The sequence below is a fragment of the Branchiostoma lanceolatum genome, chromosome 15 (assembly GCF_035083965.1).
Source record: "Branchiostoma lanceolatum isolate klBraLanc5 chromosome 15, klBraLanc5.hap2, whole genome shotgun sequence".
In the NCBI taxonomy this organism is placed as follows: Eukaryota; Metazoa; Chordata; class Leptocardii; order Amphioxiformes; family Branchiostomatidae; genus Branchiostoma; species Branchiostoma lanceolatum.
Genome location: NC_089736.1, coordinates 8,546,432 through 8,563,888, shown reverse-complemented (window position 1 = coordinate 8,563,888; position 17,457 = coordinate 8,546,432). Strand labels below are relative to the sequence as shown.

Here is a 17,457-nt window from a genome sequence, read left to right as displayed (position 1 = left end):
TCGCGTCAAGGTGCTAATTACCTCCAATTTGCATCACCCGCGCTGGCTTGGGTCTTTGTTCACAGTCTGTTTTCACAGATGACCCTCCCAGGAGATGACGATTTTGAGTGGAGTGACTTTGAAATCCAGCGATTTTGAGGACAATTTTAGCGAAATAGGGCACGAAGAAGCGTGTAGCGATAGCGACAATCCGACAGAGCAGGCAAATACAAACCGCCAGCGGCCAAATACGTGTGCGCGGCGAGTGCAGTATACAGGTAAACATACAAGAACGCAGGACGGATAGACATATAGACATGGTTAGGTCAAGTCGAGGTTGTCTATAAGATCGAATAAATAAGTATAAGTAAAACTGGAAAGCGTGGCGATTATCTTTATTTGGTTTGATTCAATGTTTGTGCACATTCCGGGGTGACATAACGATCATGATAATGCGGAGTATACAATTCCCTGTGGCTAATACTTTGCTCCAAACCATGCCTATGACTACAAATGAAATCCACAGAGACCAGACTTACACAAAAATAATGCAAAAGTCTTGCGAAGAGTCGAAGAAAACTTGACGGAGTCGAACAACAAAAAATATTACAATGGAACACCAAAGTTATGAACTATCCTGGAAATCCTTCGGTTTTGGTGGGGAAACTGTTATAATATTTTTATAAAGGCATCTAACACAGAATATTCTTCATATTTTTTAGCCAAAACATTCCGTGCACAGCTACAAAAAAAGCCTGTAAACACACCCATCTTTGTCGCACAGCGATGAAAGACATACCAAAATGGCCGCCTTAGTCCACTCTCGGCAATAATGCCGTCTGCGCAAGTCACATTCGCTTCCCAAATAAGGTAATCCTCGGAAACTGCTGGCTTCTTGCTAGTCGCTCGGGCCAGCATCGGAGGGCTTGACGTCACGATCGGGCTCATTAGCATAGAATTTGAATGGTTTTGCCGCCAAACCCTGAGGAGCACTTGCCAGAACAAAGGAGCGCCGCCGGAGGGCGGAAACAATAGATCGCCCCGGGGTTTGGTGGGTCAGTACAATAGCGCACAGCGGGGTGTTAATCCCGTCCGTTCTCCTTGTATATTTAACCTCCTTGGTATTATGTACACTTAAGGTGCATAATTATGTATCTACAGCTTAATTAGCTGTAACTGATATCTAGGAAGTGGCAAAGTATGTGTTTTAATAAGAACATGATCCTAGAACAGTCTTTCTCTAAAGCTCATTGTAACATTGTATATTTAAATGACCCTTTGTTCGAAATGCTATGTTGATGATAGACTTAACATTCACACAAGACACGTAATGTCTTAAACACCTGTCACTGTTGGTCATAAACATACTAACATTTTTTCTGTCTATGATGCTAGCATGCAGGCTGCTGTTGTTGGTGTTGTAAATATCTCCTACCTCAGTACTTGTCATGTGATATCTGGGTCAAAGGTTATAAGTAAAAGCAAACAAATAGTACTGCAACAACGTGAGTGAATGGTTCTTTCCAGGTCCCCTTGAATTTGATAAGACAAAGTACTGTAAAAGGGGAAATGTTTGCAGGGATTTAATTTCGTGGTAGGGAGAAATTGGAGTGTTTGCGGTGGTTAATATCAATTTAATTTACAATTGAAACAGTAGTAGTGTTAAAATCACAAGACAGAACAAACATTTTTCCGGTAGTTTGTTTGTGGTCAAGGGATCATTGCGAAGACTGCAAAAATTTCTCCCTTTATAGTATATATCATGTCTTCTTCCTCAGATGGAGCAGTTGGACGACAGTGAGTTTGACCTTCCAGAGGTCGTGGCCCCGCCCTCACTGGAGAGCATCCTGAATGAGGTAGGCATGATGTTTATGTAGACTGTAGAGGATTTATAATGATTAGAGCTGTGTACACACTACCCAATACCAGTACCACATATGTCTAACAGACTGAATGTACCAATATTGTACTTGAATAAATTTATGACCAAGATTAAGAAAATACTTCCCACAAAGATGAAAGTTTAGCCCTGAAGAAAGGGAACATTTTATGGACATTGAAATATTTGATTTGAGATCCTCTCACAAGAGTATGAGCTACCGAAAGTCCAAATAAACTTTCTGTTTACTGTTTCTGTCATCGTTGAAGCCTACAGCTTGCTTTGTCAAATTGTTCATGAAAAATCTGTACCTTTAATTTTACCCCAAGTGTAGAGGATTGATACATACTAGTACAGTAACCTGGGTTAACCAGTAATGTTAATACTAACATTCTTATTCAAGACCACACAATACAAACTTATCTTTCCTCAACCCATTTCTTGGTAATACTGAAAATGCTCAATATTACAGGTTTTAAAAAAATGCTCAATACTACTTCTAGGCTTGTCGTGTCAATCATCGCACAGATCCACTAATCTAATTGTTCCCACATTCTAGCCTGATGACGACAGTTTCAACTTAGATGCCCAGAACCTGGACATCTTTCAAGACGCGAGCGGTGAAACATCCTCGTTGGTCAGCCTGGAGTCCCTGGCCTCGGACAAGCCCCTGGCACCCAAGAAGAAGGCCCATGTCCAGTACGCCAGTCACGGGTCCATCCTGCGCCATGTCGTGTTAAAGGGCGTGTCAGCGCAAGTCATGTCAGCTGCCGTTAGTATCATCACAACCAATCAACTTATTGTAGTTTTTATCAAATGTCTTGAATGTACCATTTTTGGTCAATATGTAATCTGCAGTGAAATTACTGATTTTTATTATACACTTTGCTAACATAATGAAATTACTGATATTTTATACATTTGGCTAACATCAAGAGGATTGCTTTAAGAGTACAAGTTTTTCTGAAGTCTGTTGATACCATTTCAAGAAAGCTTCCTTAAGTTTGTATTTGTTCAGCTATAATATGAGAATGTGAGAATATATGATGATGATGATGATGATGATGATGAGAATATATAGTATCTAACAGGGGACTATTGAATCCTGAAATATTTTCAGATTATAGTCATCAAATTTGATATTTCTAATTTTTCTATTCACTACAGGACAGGGTTGATGCAGGCATGCCCACTGCCATGGCGGTCTCACACCTGGTTGCTGTTGGATCATCTCATGGTCTCATATTGGTATTTGGTAGGTGTTGTTTACGTACCATGGCATTGTGTTTTAATTTCTTTTCTGTTTTGATTACTTGAATGTACAATCCTTTGATCCAAGTTTATGCCTCTCAGATATATATCCACTGTCTGTAACAGAGTTCATTAGCCCTTCCTGCAACCTAGTTTGGCTTTTTTGCCAATACCTTAGTTGTGGTGCCTGTTTTATTTTTCTTCGTCTTCATTTTTCAGACCCAAAGCAGGTGCTGAAGTGGTGTCTGGGCAGCACGGCGGTGGGTGCACAGTACGGGGCAGTGTCTGCCCTCAGTATCAACCACGACTGCACCAGACTTCTCAGTGGCTTTGCCAAAGGACAGGTCAGAACATCTCCTGGACTCAGTATTGGCATCAGTCATACCAAGCATACATGTTGGCAACTTTGTCAGTTTCTGTAGATTATACAATGATTTACTGTGTAATTGTATAGCCCTTCATTAAGTCATAAAATAAATGCAGAAGTTTGGAAGGCTGATCATTATAAGTCTAGTACTGGCTTGTCATTGTGTATTTGTATTTGTAAACTGTGACGTTTTTTGGTGTGACCTGTACTGAACCCAATGGGTATATGTGTACAATAAAGGTCTTCCTTCATTCATTGAAAAACAATCATTCAATCGTCTGATACATGTACAGGATTTACATGTAGATAGGAGATTTAGATGGGAGAACAAGCTTTTAATGTTTCTTCACAGATCACAATGTGGGACCTGACAACAGGGAAGCTTCTGAGAACAATCACTGATGCCCACCCACCTGGCACAGCAGTCCTACACATCAAGGTACTATAACACTGATTTTTTATTGTTCCATGTTTGTAGTTTTTGCTGTGAGAGCATCGCTGCAATACTGTCTATGATTTACAGTACAGTAACTGTAAAGGCAAAAATGTTTGGGAGAAAATGGAGTGTTCCCCTTGTTTGAAACAACAGAAGCGCTACAGTCACACAATGGAACGGCTGGTTTGCAGTTTTAATTTCGTGGTAAAGAATTGACAGTGAAAACTGTGAACATGAAACCACCGCGAACATTTCTGCATTTACAGTATCATGTTGACAAGACATTCCGTTAATCCTCAATGAGGTGACACCGGTGTCTCCACGTATCCCTACATAGATGATAATATAATCCTTATCTCCTTATCCTATTAATGATGTACATATACATGTAAGAGTACATGAGCTAACATTACATTCCATGAAGCTGATGTGTTAAGTCCAAAGGCAGTTATACCAGATACATGTACTCATACAGACTTGAGAATGTAAAAGTATCAACAGCTACAACTTAGATGTACAAATACAATGGAAACATAATCAGTGTTCTCGCCAGGCCTTTTCAGCATAGGGGCCCCCTATGCTGTGATTTGGACCCGCTATGCTGTGATCTGGACCCCTATGCTGTGTTTCAACCAGCATAGGGGTGTTTCTTTCTGGGACAAACCTTGTGACCCTTCATAAATCTTATAAAAAGTTCATATTTGGATTTAGAATGAGGCTGTAACAGAGGAAAAACTTAACTTCACAAAATTTATCCCTCAAAATGCAGGAAATAGTGTCTCATTGGGTTATGAATTCAAAAATTTTCCCGGGGAACAAGCCGGACACCCTACTCTGTGGTAATTTCTTTGTGGCTTGCGCCGCGTAAAGTTGGCCTTCTGTACCTGACCCCTATGCTGTGAAAAAATTCTGGCGAGAACACTGATAATGATGTTTAATTTTTTTGTTGTCAACAGTTCACAGATGACCCTACGCTAGCCGTGTGTTGCGACAGCGGCGGGTCGGTCTTCGAGCTCAGCTTCAAGCGGCTGATGGGCATGCGGACGTGTGAGTCACGGTGTCTGTTCTCCGGCGCTCGCGGCGAGGTAACAGCCATTGAGCCGCTCCTGTCCACGGACAGTGTCCAGGACCACCCCATGAAGGAAGTCAGCCTGCTGGCAATGGCTTCTCTGTCCAAGGTACTGAAATACCTAATCTGTTTGCCAAAATTCACTTAGTCACAGATACAGGTGTAAATCTGGCAGCCCCACACATGAGAGAGCTTTACTTTTCAACCCCCGGCATGTAAAAGAATCCTACACACTTATCAAGAAGAGTTAAGGAGGCCCAGTTTACTGGCTGAAAATGCAAGCCATGTAGCGAAACTTCTGTAGCCTGGGTAACATCAATATCCTATTTAGCTCACCAAGGCTCCCAGGCTAAAGCTGCATTGTAGTGCTACCTACAATTACAGCCACATTGCACTACATGTACTAGCAACATCTACATGTACTTGAGAAGGCATCTTCATTTTTACCTTACCTTTAGTTCAATGATAGTGCTGTCCACCAGTATGAAATGGTTTTGGGCTTCCCTTTCCAAGGTACTGAAATGCCTTCTGTTGGACTGCATAATGTTATTTAATTTAATGATAGCGCTATGCAGTAGACAAGGAATATCGTCTAATGCACAGCACTATGCATTGCTTTTAGCGGTAGTGAACTGTGTATGATATGTTGCATAGTCAAATTTCTCATTGTTTACCATCTTTTTTTCCCTTTGTTGTATTGTCGTGTTGGCCTAAGGATTAGAGTGCTTGGCCCAGGTCCAGAGTTCCAATTCCCTAACATGCCACCAATGGTACGCCCTTGGGAAAGGCACTTTAAATGACTTTCTTCACTCCACCCAGGTGTAAAAATGGGTACCTGACTTTGGTTGGGAAGGTAAAAGGCGGTGGAAGGAGAAGGTTGAGTTCCGCCTTCCAATACCGAGTCCTAAACACAGTGCATAACAACCCACTGCCCCTACGGTCTCAAAAAGGCCATGGGACTACCTTTATCTCTTTTTTACCGTCTGTGCCTCCCAACAGATGTTGATAGTCAGCGTGAATCCTCACCTGAAGGTGCTGTTTGCTGTTAAATCAATATATACTGGGTTCTTAGCCACAACCAATACCATGCCCTATTAGTAGTAGTATCCAGTATTAGATTATACTGCTGCAGGGTTCCCTGACGCAGGGGTAGGCAGCAGTTAACCAGTCTTCACACACCGCCTCCAAGCGGCTCTGTCCAGCGGGTCCATGTTGGTGAGGCCGCACTCTTTGATGTCCTTCTTGACGCACTCAATCCAAGATTTCTTTGGTCTACCACGGCCTCTGTTGCTGGGTAACTACAGTTTTGTGATAGTGTGGATGCAGCCACTAGCTCTTCCCACGTGTCCGTACCACCGAAGACGACGTGACCGCAGCACCGAGGAGATGTCTGCAATACCTAGACAGAGTGGATAACAGTTAGTGAACTGTGTATGATATATTGTGTAGTTTGATTGTTTACTGTCTGTGTCCCCCTACAGATGTTGATCGTGAGCCTGAAGCCCCACCTGAAGGTTCTGTTTGCCCACCCACTGAAGGGTGAACCCACCACCCTCCCCGTCCTGGCCTGGCAGTTCGTCATGATCCAGATCACTGACACCACCAGGATCGTGGATCCCGTCCTCGCCTTCGGCAGGGGGAACAAGCTCTTCTTTTTCCAGGTAGGTAGCGTCACTAGTTTTAACGTAACATTACTAATTTTCCAGGTAACATCACCAGTTTTCCAGGTAATATCACTAGTTTTCAGATAACATCACTATTTTTCCAGGTAACATTGCTAGTATTCCAGGTGACATCACTAGTTTCCAGGTAACATCACTAGTTTCCAGGTTACATCACTAGTTTCCAGGTAACATCACTATTTTTCCAGATATCACTTGTTTTATTGGTATAGACTCATCAGATGTACCATCTTACTTGACTGTTTTGTTTTCTTTTCTCAGGTTTCGTACCAGGAAGATGAGATCAAGTTCTCTGCTCTACAGAAGATGGAGCTACAATATGTCATCATTGCTGTCACTGTAAGTCTGACAAAGTACAATGTAGTTGTCATGTTACCAAAAACATTCAAACAAGAAGAAATGCTAGGGGGGTGAAACTAATAACACTTTCTCTTAAACCCCAAATCTATCTGCCAGTCAAAAATCATAACCATAGCATGTTCAGAGCTTGAAATACTAAAACTGGAAGTTCTGCTGCAGTACTATACAATTTGCACATGTTAAATGTTTATTTCTACCCCAGTTACCCACAAATGAAAAATTATGAAAGTACATTCATCTCTTCTTATTATCCTGTTTCAAAGTGACTGCAACAATTCCCTTGCAATTACAAGGAAAGCTGTTAAGACCTGGAGGCCCAAACTTATGGCACTTCCTCTCAAGCTCAAAGGCTATGGACAATGTATCACCCAGAAATTGTGACCATAGTGTGGTCAAAATACCAGATACAAAAGTTTTGCTGCAGTACTGAAGAAAGCTCTTAAAGGCCCCAAATCTAATCATTTTCTTTGATAGGTCAAGATCTAACCACATACCAAATATCATATTATTCAAACCACCTTTGCTTCCTGTGTTATGCACAAAACTGTGCCTTGGCAAAGTTAATGCTAACACTATGAACCTTACTCTCCACAGTGGGTGAACTCCAGAACCTTGGTACTGGTGGACGCGTACGAGAAGGTCCACGTGTTGGACGTGCGTACTGAAGAGGAGCTAGAAGTGATTGACATCTCGGACGTCCAGCTTGTCTACGCCAGCAGCTTCTTCAAGTCTCTGGCTACAGGAGGCAACGTTAGCAAGGCGCTGGCCTTGGCTGGTACGTTAACTTTTTACTGTGTTTTGTAGATCCATAGATACATATTAATCCTTCACCCGTTTTTACACTATGGTTTAAATGGAGGTCATGTGTTTGAGGACAGCCACACCTTGAGCATGTTAAAGTAGGGGTCCATCCCAGTGTGAGTGGATCACATAAACCTGTCCGGATATGCAGCTTGTACTCTTCAGTACAAACTTGGTATGTTACACCATAAGGCAGTTTACAGAGTATGCAATACAAATAAATAAGATCTAAATCATAATGGCTTTGCATATACATCTGTAGTTGTGTGACACTGTGGGTTATACATGTACATATAAGACATATCATACTGGAAGACGGGAAAACACAAATAAAGTTTTTACTGTTACACTTAAGTATGATTTGTAGCAACAAAAGATTTCTATTGTGTTAAATACATTCTCCAAGTTTTCCTAGTATAGTACAGTATAGTATGCGTAATCAATAGTGCTACCAGCATGTTGGTATTTCGCCCCTCAAAACCAGTCCAACAACTTGTATGCCCAAATTTGGACACATCTTGTTTTTGTTATGGGTCATTGCTCATGCTCACCTGTTCTGAATCTCTGCTTTATAAACAGAAATGAGCACCGTCCTCACAAATACTGGCAGAATATGTGAAAAGAACAATTTTAGAGAATAATGAGTGAAGACAAGAAAGCTCAGGCTTCCAAGGGTCCAAACTTGAGGCACGGAACTGAAAAAGTTAAAAATGCAGCTAAGAAATATGGAGCACAACTCAAGACAAAAGTACAGACAGGCGAGTATCTTAATGGATCATAGACTTACCTGATATGCTCTAAATACATTTTGTAATCTATGGTAATTTCCAAAAAAACTTCAGAGACAGTTCACAATTAAGTTTAAGAAAACTATCCTTTTTTTTCAAATCTTACAGACTTAATATTTTCTATTATTACCGAAATGCATCTGTACATTGTGTACATGTATTTGATAGGGTAATGATTAGGGTTATCTTTTTGTAGGTTTTATCTTTTGACCTCTCCAACTTGACATTATCACACATGAACTTTTCTGTGCGCCCCTCTTACCACGAACTTTACAATGCAAATGCCAGTCACCGAAACGTGGACTGTGATCATGATGTTATGTCTTGTTTGTGAATAAAGAACCTTATCCTTTGATTTTCCAACCTGATGAACTTATTCACAGAAGTGTTTTAATTTGTTTAGTATGTTAATGTTCCATCATAAGGGCATGGAACTTTCCAGTAGCGTTCGTGACGGGTGAGCGACAACAGCCAGGATTCAAACTCACGACCTCTTGGTTCTGACTTCTGAGGGAGGGTTACTAACCACAAGACTGCACATGCTACACAAAAAGTAAATTTACTGTATTTTGTTTGGTACGTTTCAGGCGAGCGAGCGTGTTACAACTCTGTGGTGAGCTTCAGTAACCAGCTACTGTTCCTGGGCACCAAGTCTATCCACGTGATGACCATCCGCACATGGATGGAGCGGATAGACCTGCTGGGCAAGCAGAGCAAGTACATCGAGGCGCTGGCCATGGCCGAGTCCTTCTACTTGGGCAGGGCACGGGCTGTCGTGGGCCTGCATGGGGGGTCTGACAAACGGACACAGATCATTGCAGACAAGGTACAGTATTTCTATTCGTTTTATTCATTTTCTTCTTTTCTTATATGCATTTTCATTAACAATAGGACGTTAACATAATCAGTCAAAACTGCCCAAGAAGACCACTCAGAGGACCGATCAAATCTGGTCTGTGTGGACAAGTGGGCTGTGGTCACTAAAGCCAGGATTCTTAATGCTTATGCCAATGGGAAAAATATCTAAGGGACATTGCATTGGCCAGATGTAGAGTTGGTCTCTAATATAGGTTTGAACAGTATGTAATGGCCAGGTGGTCCTTATATAGAGGTGGTCACTGGTACAGGTTTGACTGTATATCAATGACCAGGTGGTCCTTATATAGAGGTGGTCACTGGTACATGTTTGACTGTATAAACTTTACAAAGATACTTTTTCTGACATATTCCTGTTCTTTCCTTAGATGCTGGATTTGTTGCTGACATATGTGGATGTTTCCATGACAACTAAGTGCCCTGCCAGTGGGAAGATAGAAGTACTGGTGGAACACTACCAGACTGTGGTACCAGTGTGTGTGGACTACTGTCTGCTGCTGGGGAGAAGGTACATGTAAAGTAAAACACTACCAGACTGTGGTACCTGTGTGTGTGTTTATGTGGTGGAGGGGGGGGGGGGCAAATATAGTAACAGGACTCTTGACTGGGTCTGCACTGGTACAATACCACGAAACTTGAGGTAAAGGTCTAAAATATTGAATGTCAGTACCGTAACTAGACAATATTTCGCTCATCGTATATAATTACACGTGTACAGTACATACTTTTTACATTGTATTTTGAGACTAAAAATGTGTTTTATGATCCCAAATTAGATTCTAGATTGCCGGCATCTTTGTTGGACTTCATTTATTTCATTCACAGGAACCCAACGTTGATGAAGGACATACTGTTTGGTGGGATCTATGACCGTTTCTGCCAGGACCCTATAGCCCGTGGGGTGTTCCTGGAGTGTTTGGAACCCTACATTCTCAACGACAACCTCCGATCAGTCACTCCTCAGGTAGTACATTGTGTACATCTTCTTTCTCTTGTAGCTTGTGTAAAACGTTATTCATTTTTAACTTTATGCAAATCTGATTGCTACTTTCCTGTAGTTTGACTAAAGTCAGTAGGGGGCAGCTAAAACATGTCAGGCTGTTTTGATGTTTAGCATGTCATGTATGGTAGATATCAGACTTAATTGTTTAGTAATTTGCCATACATTGTTGTATCTGTTACAATAATCATGTTGTTCAGTGAATTTTGAATCTTTTGTGTAGAACCTGCATTCAGTTCGTTTTTCGTTATGCAACATTTTTTTTACTAGTACATGATTCAAGCAAGCTAGCATTGTGTGACACTATGCCTTACTTATATCAAATTCACCTAGTAAATACATTTTGTACTTCTAGCTCAGGAACCTGCCCAAGTCAGACTTTCTGCTGTTAGAAACTGATGGGGTTTTTTCTCTTCAGATCATCTCTCCTGTTCTTTCTCTTCCCTCCCAAAATTTCAAAGGTTATGAAGGACTTTATGGAACATTACCAGCACAAAGGACTCCTGCAGAACATCGAGGCCTGTATTGTACACATGGACGTGGCTAATCTGGATGTACATCAGGTAAATCATCATTCAATTGCTGCTTTCAGTTGTTACAAAATTGGACTTACCCAAATTTCTGACTGTACCTTGTTTTGTATAAAGAAGAGTTATCACAAAGGATCATACTTATGACGTTTTCAATTGCTCAAAGACATTAGAACTAGCTTTGGCAAAATACACCTCGACATGTGGACATTACCCAAACTGGACGATAACTGGTCATGCACGATAACTGGTCATGTTACGTTAGCATGTAGCGCGGTGGTCTGGCTTCCATGATACTGATCATGGTGATATAAATATTTGTCGTGGCAGGTTGTGGTTATGTGCTGGCTCCATGGCCTGTATGATGCCCTGATCTACATCTACAACAAGGGCATGCAGGACTACATCACGCCGCTAGAGGAGCTGCTGAGGGTTCTGCAGAGCGCCATCAAATCCAACAAGCAGCTCACAGATGATCAGGTAAGAAATGTTTGGCATTGCCCCAGGGGCAGAGCCTTTTTTAAACGTTTGTGCTTAGTCTTTTTATTATCTCATAATTTCTGATTATTTCTGTCTTGCCAGTTTGCTCCAATCTCCTTGATACACTTGAAATATATGTTTTGATACATCAATCATACATATTTCTATACATTATCATACATGTCTGCCATATACATCATGGCAACTCACAGATGGGGATCAAGCTACAGAAAAATAAAATAACAGTTTACTATGCATGAATTGTGGAAGGAAGACTGCATGAAACTTGAAAGTTCTGATACCAAAACTTTTTACTGAAGATTTTTTCAATGTTGTCTCTAGGCTATACCATTTCCTTTTCCCTTTCATTCTTATTCATTGTCTGTATACTTAAGATGTAAATAAAATGTTTCTTATGATACTTATTTTGTAGTACCTTGTAGTTACAAGCTGAAAGATAGTTGTGATTCTGAGTATGTTTCTCAACAGCTTTTCTGATCTTCTTTACCCTTTTTGTTGTGTTCTGTGTGTGTTTGTGTGTCTCCTGTTGTAGACATCTCTAGCTGCTAGACAAATGGACAGACTTTTCAAACTTAAGCTCCCAAAGAGTAGGAAACAGCTGGTAAGGCCTTCTCTCTTAGAAAGATCAAGGCTAGTATTATGTATGAAGTACTGTAAAACTTTTAACCTTTTTCAGTGGTTTTATTTTCGTGGTTTTTGTGATGACCTCTCCACGGTAAATTCATGCCACTGTGATATGTCTTCCTTGTTGGACTACTGTACTATGGAATCATGCAAATTTAGAACAACGCAAAAACCTAACTTTCCCTCTTACTGCAAAATAAAACCACAGTGAAAGTAAATGAATTTACAGTATCGTAATACAATATGATTATCGCTGGTTCTGCTAGCACTGTATGGAATGCTACTGACATTTATTAGTTTTACACCTAAAATTTTGCTGATTTAGATTTTTTCTGTTGTGTTTGATATTAGTGATATAGTTTTAAAAAAATGCATGTCTCTCTTTCTCCTTTCCTGACAATCATAATGTAACAGTCGAACCTGCCTATGGTGACCACTCTATGTTTCATTTTTACTTCAGATAAAGCTGGGTAACAAGTTACTGGTGTACATCAGTTGTTGTCTTGCGGGACGGGCGTATCCGCTGGGCGACATCCCACCCAACCTGGTCGACACGGTCAAGTCTGAAGTCTTCAAATGTGTGACAGTGTTGCACACTAAAGATGCCAGTGAAGGTATGATTTGGGGACGATTCAGAAACACTTAAGGGGTGGGTAAAAATGCTGTGGGGAAAATTCAGAAACATTTGTTGGGGTGAGCAGGGGACAGCAGTGTTTGTCGGCAGTGTGTTGGGTTCTTGGCCATCTAAGGCTTACGTCAGTCTGTAGCTTTCCAAAAACATTATGAGCAGCTGGCTGTCCCCATCCGAAAGGACTAATGCAACCCCTTACACCATGCCCAAGCGGGGTTTGAACCTCTGCCCTCTTGACCAATATGGTGGAAAAGTAGGGTAGCTTTCCACTTGTTGATCACATATTATATATTTTTAGACTAGTTTTATATTGACAAGGAGAGATTGTGTATGGGGCTTATTTTCAGACTAGAAACTAGTCATATTGTACTTACATTGTACTCTGATATTCAACTTGCAGTGTTGTTTTCCCAATGATAATGTTAGGTGAGCAGACCTACCCATACCTGAGAACTCTGGTCCAGTTTGACACCAGGGAGTTCCTGAATGTCCTGGCGCTGGCGTTCGAGGAGCCCGAGTTTAACACAGAGGAGGGGATGCGACAGAGACAGAGAATAGTAGACATCTTACTTCAGGTAACGTCCTCTTGTACCTCTAATATATAGATTCTTTACTGAAACACCTCCTAAACCTGAAGCAGACACAGAAATAAATATGTGGGGTTGTGTGGCATAACGGCAAGGTTTTCGGCCCAGAACCCAGCAGTCCCGGGTTCGAATCTCCTGATGCCACCGATCTTGTGCCCTTGAGAAAAAGGCACTTTACACGACTTTCCTCACTCCACCCAAGTGTAAAAAAAGGGTACTAGTATATTATGACTGTTTGGGTCACGACACCAGCAATAGCTGCCTGGGTTCCACGTGTATTGCACTGTTGCAATTCTAATAGAATCAAAAAATCAAAATCAAAATAAATCCGTGTTTGGTATGAGGTACATTTCCATTGTATTACTAAAAGCCTGCTTGTACATGTTTGACTGTACACTGTGTACTATTAGTGATGTGTGAACGTTCTCTCCCCACTAGGTGATGGTGGAAAGCGTGGGTTTCACTCCGACCCAGGTGGGCTGCCTCTTCACGTTCCTGGCGCGACAGATGGCGCGGCACGAGAACTCCATCCTGGTGAACCGGCTGCTGTTCGAGCAGGTGCTGGAGTTCCTGGCCAGTCCCGAGGACGACAGCCGCCACGAGGAGAGGCAACAGGTCATTCTTTTTCAATTGTATAAGTGGCATCGGTAGCTTAACGGTCCAAAACCCAGAAGTTCTGAATCCCCTGTCGCATGCTTCAATGTTGTGCCTTTGGCTTGAGTTCCACGCCAGTCCTGAGGACGACAGTCGGTACAAGTAGATGCAACAGGTCATTCTTTTCATTGTTTTCATGGATCCATTACGGTATGAGTGGATCAAATAGATCTGTCCGGATATGCAAGTCTTTTTTCATAGTAGGACTTTATTACATGTAAAATCATGTTATTTATGGTATGTGGAACATTAACGGATAACAATTGTTAAATTTAGCCTAATTTGCATAATTAATGAGAAAATGATCGTTCTTAATTGTGCATAGAGACAGATTGACCCATACACCAATATTAGTATCACATTCAATGTCAATTAACATTCAACAATTAAGCAATATGTCTCCCTATAACCTCCATGGTGCTACATTGTGGTAACTATCAACCCATACTCTGTGAAACCTCAGATACTAAATTAATGATAATACAGTTCATTTACATAAAGTTTATATACTTAGAGAACAGTATGTACTCTATTTGCATCTTCTTAATTTCCTGGCTGCCTTAAAGTTTCTGTTCAGCTTCGATAGTGCTTCCATACACTTTATTCTTGATGCATTGATAAATCTGTATGGAACCTCTTATTTTGTCTTCCATTGTTTGGCACCTTTTCTCCTTATGTCAGGTAGAAAAGAACATACCATTTTTTACATAGTACAAATGTAGTAGTAGGCATCCTTTCATGTCCATTTCCATTTTAGCAGCGTGCACAGTCCAGTGAATAGGGTTTGTCTTCTCTGTTGTGACATGGTGTGGATGAATAGCTAAATTGGTTCAGAGATCACTTTGAAATTCTTTCTTTTCTCTTCATCTGGAGGGATGATGGTTGCACTCCGGCCGTAGTCATGGCTATGAACTGTGCGTCATGTGTGACTTGTCATTCCTATCCTCGCATTGCAGTCTCAGCCAGGGTTGGGACATATGAAGATAGGAAGATACTGGGTTTTTTTGTCTCCGACATTGTATCTATCTGTACAAGTACATATCACAGTACAAATTTCTGTACAAAGGATGGTTGGGCAATAAGGTAAGTAGGAACTCTCTTGAACGACAGTGGTACATACAACATCCCTTATTTCTCGCCAGGATCAAAATGGAGTTTTTCGAGAAGTGTGATTTGCAACTCCTCCTGACTATGGGTCCACCATGTGTACACGCTAACTAACACCACTCCTAATATCACCAAGACAACGCCCGCAGCTTGGAGGGAATTTGGTACTTTCTGCAAAAACAAGTAGTCCAGCAGAAGGGAGAAGGGGATGACAAACATGCGAACTGCAGTGGAGATACAGGCTTTTTCCCATTTTAAGCCTATAAGGAGAGTAAAGTTGCAAAGGGACTTGCTCAACCCAAGTCCTACCACATATAACGCTGTACGCAACGTCATTGTCCAGACTGGAGTCTCTACCGCGTATGTTATAACAAGTAATGCTACGGTCCCAAACAAATCTTGATACAGCAAGGATGTGACTATCGGCACACCTAGTGTCCCTGTCAGGTACCGCATGATTACCATGTCGGGGGCAAAGACAAATGCAGCAAGCAGCGGAATGGCAATTGACAACACAAGTAGCTTGGTAGACATTGCGCCTACCTGTGTCACCTCAATCGCCACCAAAACAACACCTGTCATGCTAATCAGAATCGAACAAACGTCTAAAAGACCCAGAGATTCACCTAAGAATAAAAGTCCCATACAGGCAACAAAGAAAGGCATCGCACCTTGAATGATACCAAACGCAATGGCAGGAACTGTATAGGTAAAAGACAGGAGATACACAGTCACCGTGGCATTTGTGATAACCACAGAAAGGAAGAGCATGATGGTTTCATGTCTGTTTTTACCTCTTAATCTTGGCCGAAAGACTGCATAAATAGGTACAGTAACTAGAAGTTCGATCAGTTGCGTTAAGAAGAGAATTTGGAAACTCGGTATGCCATCCTTTCTTGCCAATGCTATGAATTCAGCGCAGAAGGAATTGAAAATGGCTGACAGCAGGGTTATCAAAATGCCTTTTGCTGGCTTCAGTGAAGACATTACTTTTGCCTTGGCAACATTGTTTGCCTCCTTAATGTTCTCCCTGCCTATGTGCTTTCTTGCAGTTGTGACTTTTGTTGCCTGGCAGTATCACAACTGTTACAGTGTTCTCTCTAAAACAATAGTTGTTACACCGGTCCTATTATCGAAGATGTGCCTGTATATCTTGATTGGTAGCGGCCTCACAGTTGAGCTCCTGAGTCCAATCAGTTGGTTATTGGGAGACCCCAGTTGGAATCTGGTAGCCTGGTCCCAGTCTCTAAGGGTAGGCTTAGGGGTTTTTACCGGGCCCAGTAAGCTTTATTGAACCGTTTCTGATAGCCTTCCTACCGCTACTACAGTAACTACTTCCGCTTGCCACCCTACTTTCCCAGCCGCCCTAGTGGCGACGTAATCTAATCCAAGGCCGTAAACACACCCCGAGCGGACTAAGCTGTCTGGGCGGGCGGGGGTCACTCACAGTGCCGTAGAGATATCAAGGAGCCCCCGATGGTATGGATTCCAGGCTAGAATCTGGGGAAGGCTGACCTTGTTGTAGGAGCTGCACCGTTCTTCAGGAGGGATGTAAAAATGAAGGCCCTGTGTTCGATGAAGTGCCTCGAACACGTTACAGCAGCCTGGTTATACAGATGGATACCTACTGGCTGGAATGTCAAGATGAAACAGGTATTGTCAATGTCGTTCAGTCCCCTCTACAACTGCAGCAGGATCAGGTTGACGAATGGTTGAAATTGTTCTCATATCCATGAACTGGAAGATGTTAGGTGGTCAAACGTTTGCAGGACGTTGTGGTTATGAAACTGTTTCAGAGTTCCACGATAGCAGGACCGGTACAACTATGACGTTTACACAGAGATGATTTCCACCTTTTTTCTAACGTCAGTAACCCACGAAGAAGGTCTTATTCACGCTTCCTGATACCTTTGTAGAGAGCCGCTTGATTTGGAGATTCCCGTTGTCGCTTTGAGTCATAGATATGACGTGGTTGTCCTCTGTATAAAAGAAATTAAAATGGTGCATATTTGAGAATTGATAAATCGTTATTTGAGAATTGATAAATCGTTATATATGAATTGATTAGGCAAGAAACAAATGTGCTGATGTAAGTATACTAGTATATGATATATTTTTAGTACTTGATTGACATGCTGCTAAATTCTGTAGTCATCTGAAACCAGTACGGTACTTGATAAGATAATTTTAAATTAATTTTATTTTTGATTTAATTTGTAGTTGTATATCTTTGAAAATAGAAAATTAACAAGTCATAAATGAAAGAATAAAAATTTAAAAATGTAAATATAGATTTGAAATGCACTCGCTCCTTTTGCCATAGAGATTCCAAATG

The 17,457-nt window shown here is 41.4% G+C and overlaps 1 protein-coding gene and 1 long non-coding RNA gene across 5 annotated transcripts in view; one reads left to right on the top strand and one right to left on the bottom strand.

Moving 5' to 3' along the window:
• The window catches only part of LOC136420653 (uncharacterized), a 541,092-nt gene that overhangs the window by 268,066 nt on the left and 255,569 nt on the right, over positions 1-17,457 (bottom strand). The gene's annotated exons all lie outside the window — the stretch shown is intronic.
• LOC136449238 (vacuolar protein sorting-associated protein 8 homolog) overlaps positions 1-17,457 on the top strand; it is a 35,614-nt gene that overhangs the window by 501 nt on the left and 17,656 nt on the right. Inside the window, exons 2-19 of one of the 2 annotated variants that reach the window (XM_066449146.1) lie at positions 1,758-1,835; positions 2,418-2,630; positions 3,026-3,113; positions 3,329-3,453; positions 3,829-3,915; positions 4,869-5,090; positions 6,463-6,642; positions 6,925-7,002; positions 7,618-7,798; positions 9,200-9,438; positions 9,857-9,996; positions 10,314-10,452; positions 10,950-11,051; positions 11,349-11,498; positions 12,052-12,120; positions 12,604-12,757; positions 13,201-13,349; positions 13,800-13,976. In XM_066449146.1, coding sequence (XP_066305243.1) covers positions 1,758-1,835; positions 2,418-2,630; positions 3,026-3,113; positions 3,329-3,453; positions 3,829-3,915; positions 4,869-5,090; positions 6,463-6,642; positions 6,925-7,002; positions 7,618-7,798; positions 9,200-9,438; positions 9,857-9,996; positions 10,314-10,452; positions 10,950-11,051; positions 11,349-11,498; positions 12,052-12,120; positions 12,604-12,757; positions 13,201-13,349; positions 13,800-13,976 — 2,571 coding nt within the window. The remainder of the gene's footprint in view (positions 1-1,757; positions 1,836-2,417; positions 2,631-3,025; positions 3,114-3,328; positions 3,454-3,828; positions 3,916-4,868; positions 5,091-6,462; positions 6,643-6,924; positions 7,003-7,617; positions 7,799-9,199; positions 9,439-9,856; positions 9,997-10,313; positions 10,453-10,949; positions 11,052-11,348; positions 11,499-12,051; positions 12,121-12,603; positions 12,758-13,200; positions 13,350-13,799; positions 13,977-17,457) is intronic. The other variant, XM_066449147.1, reaches the window with a different exon arrangement.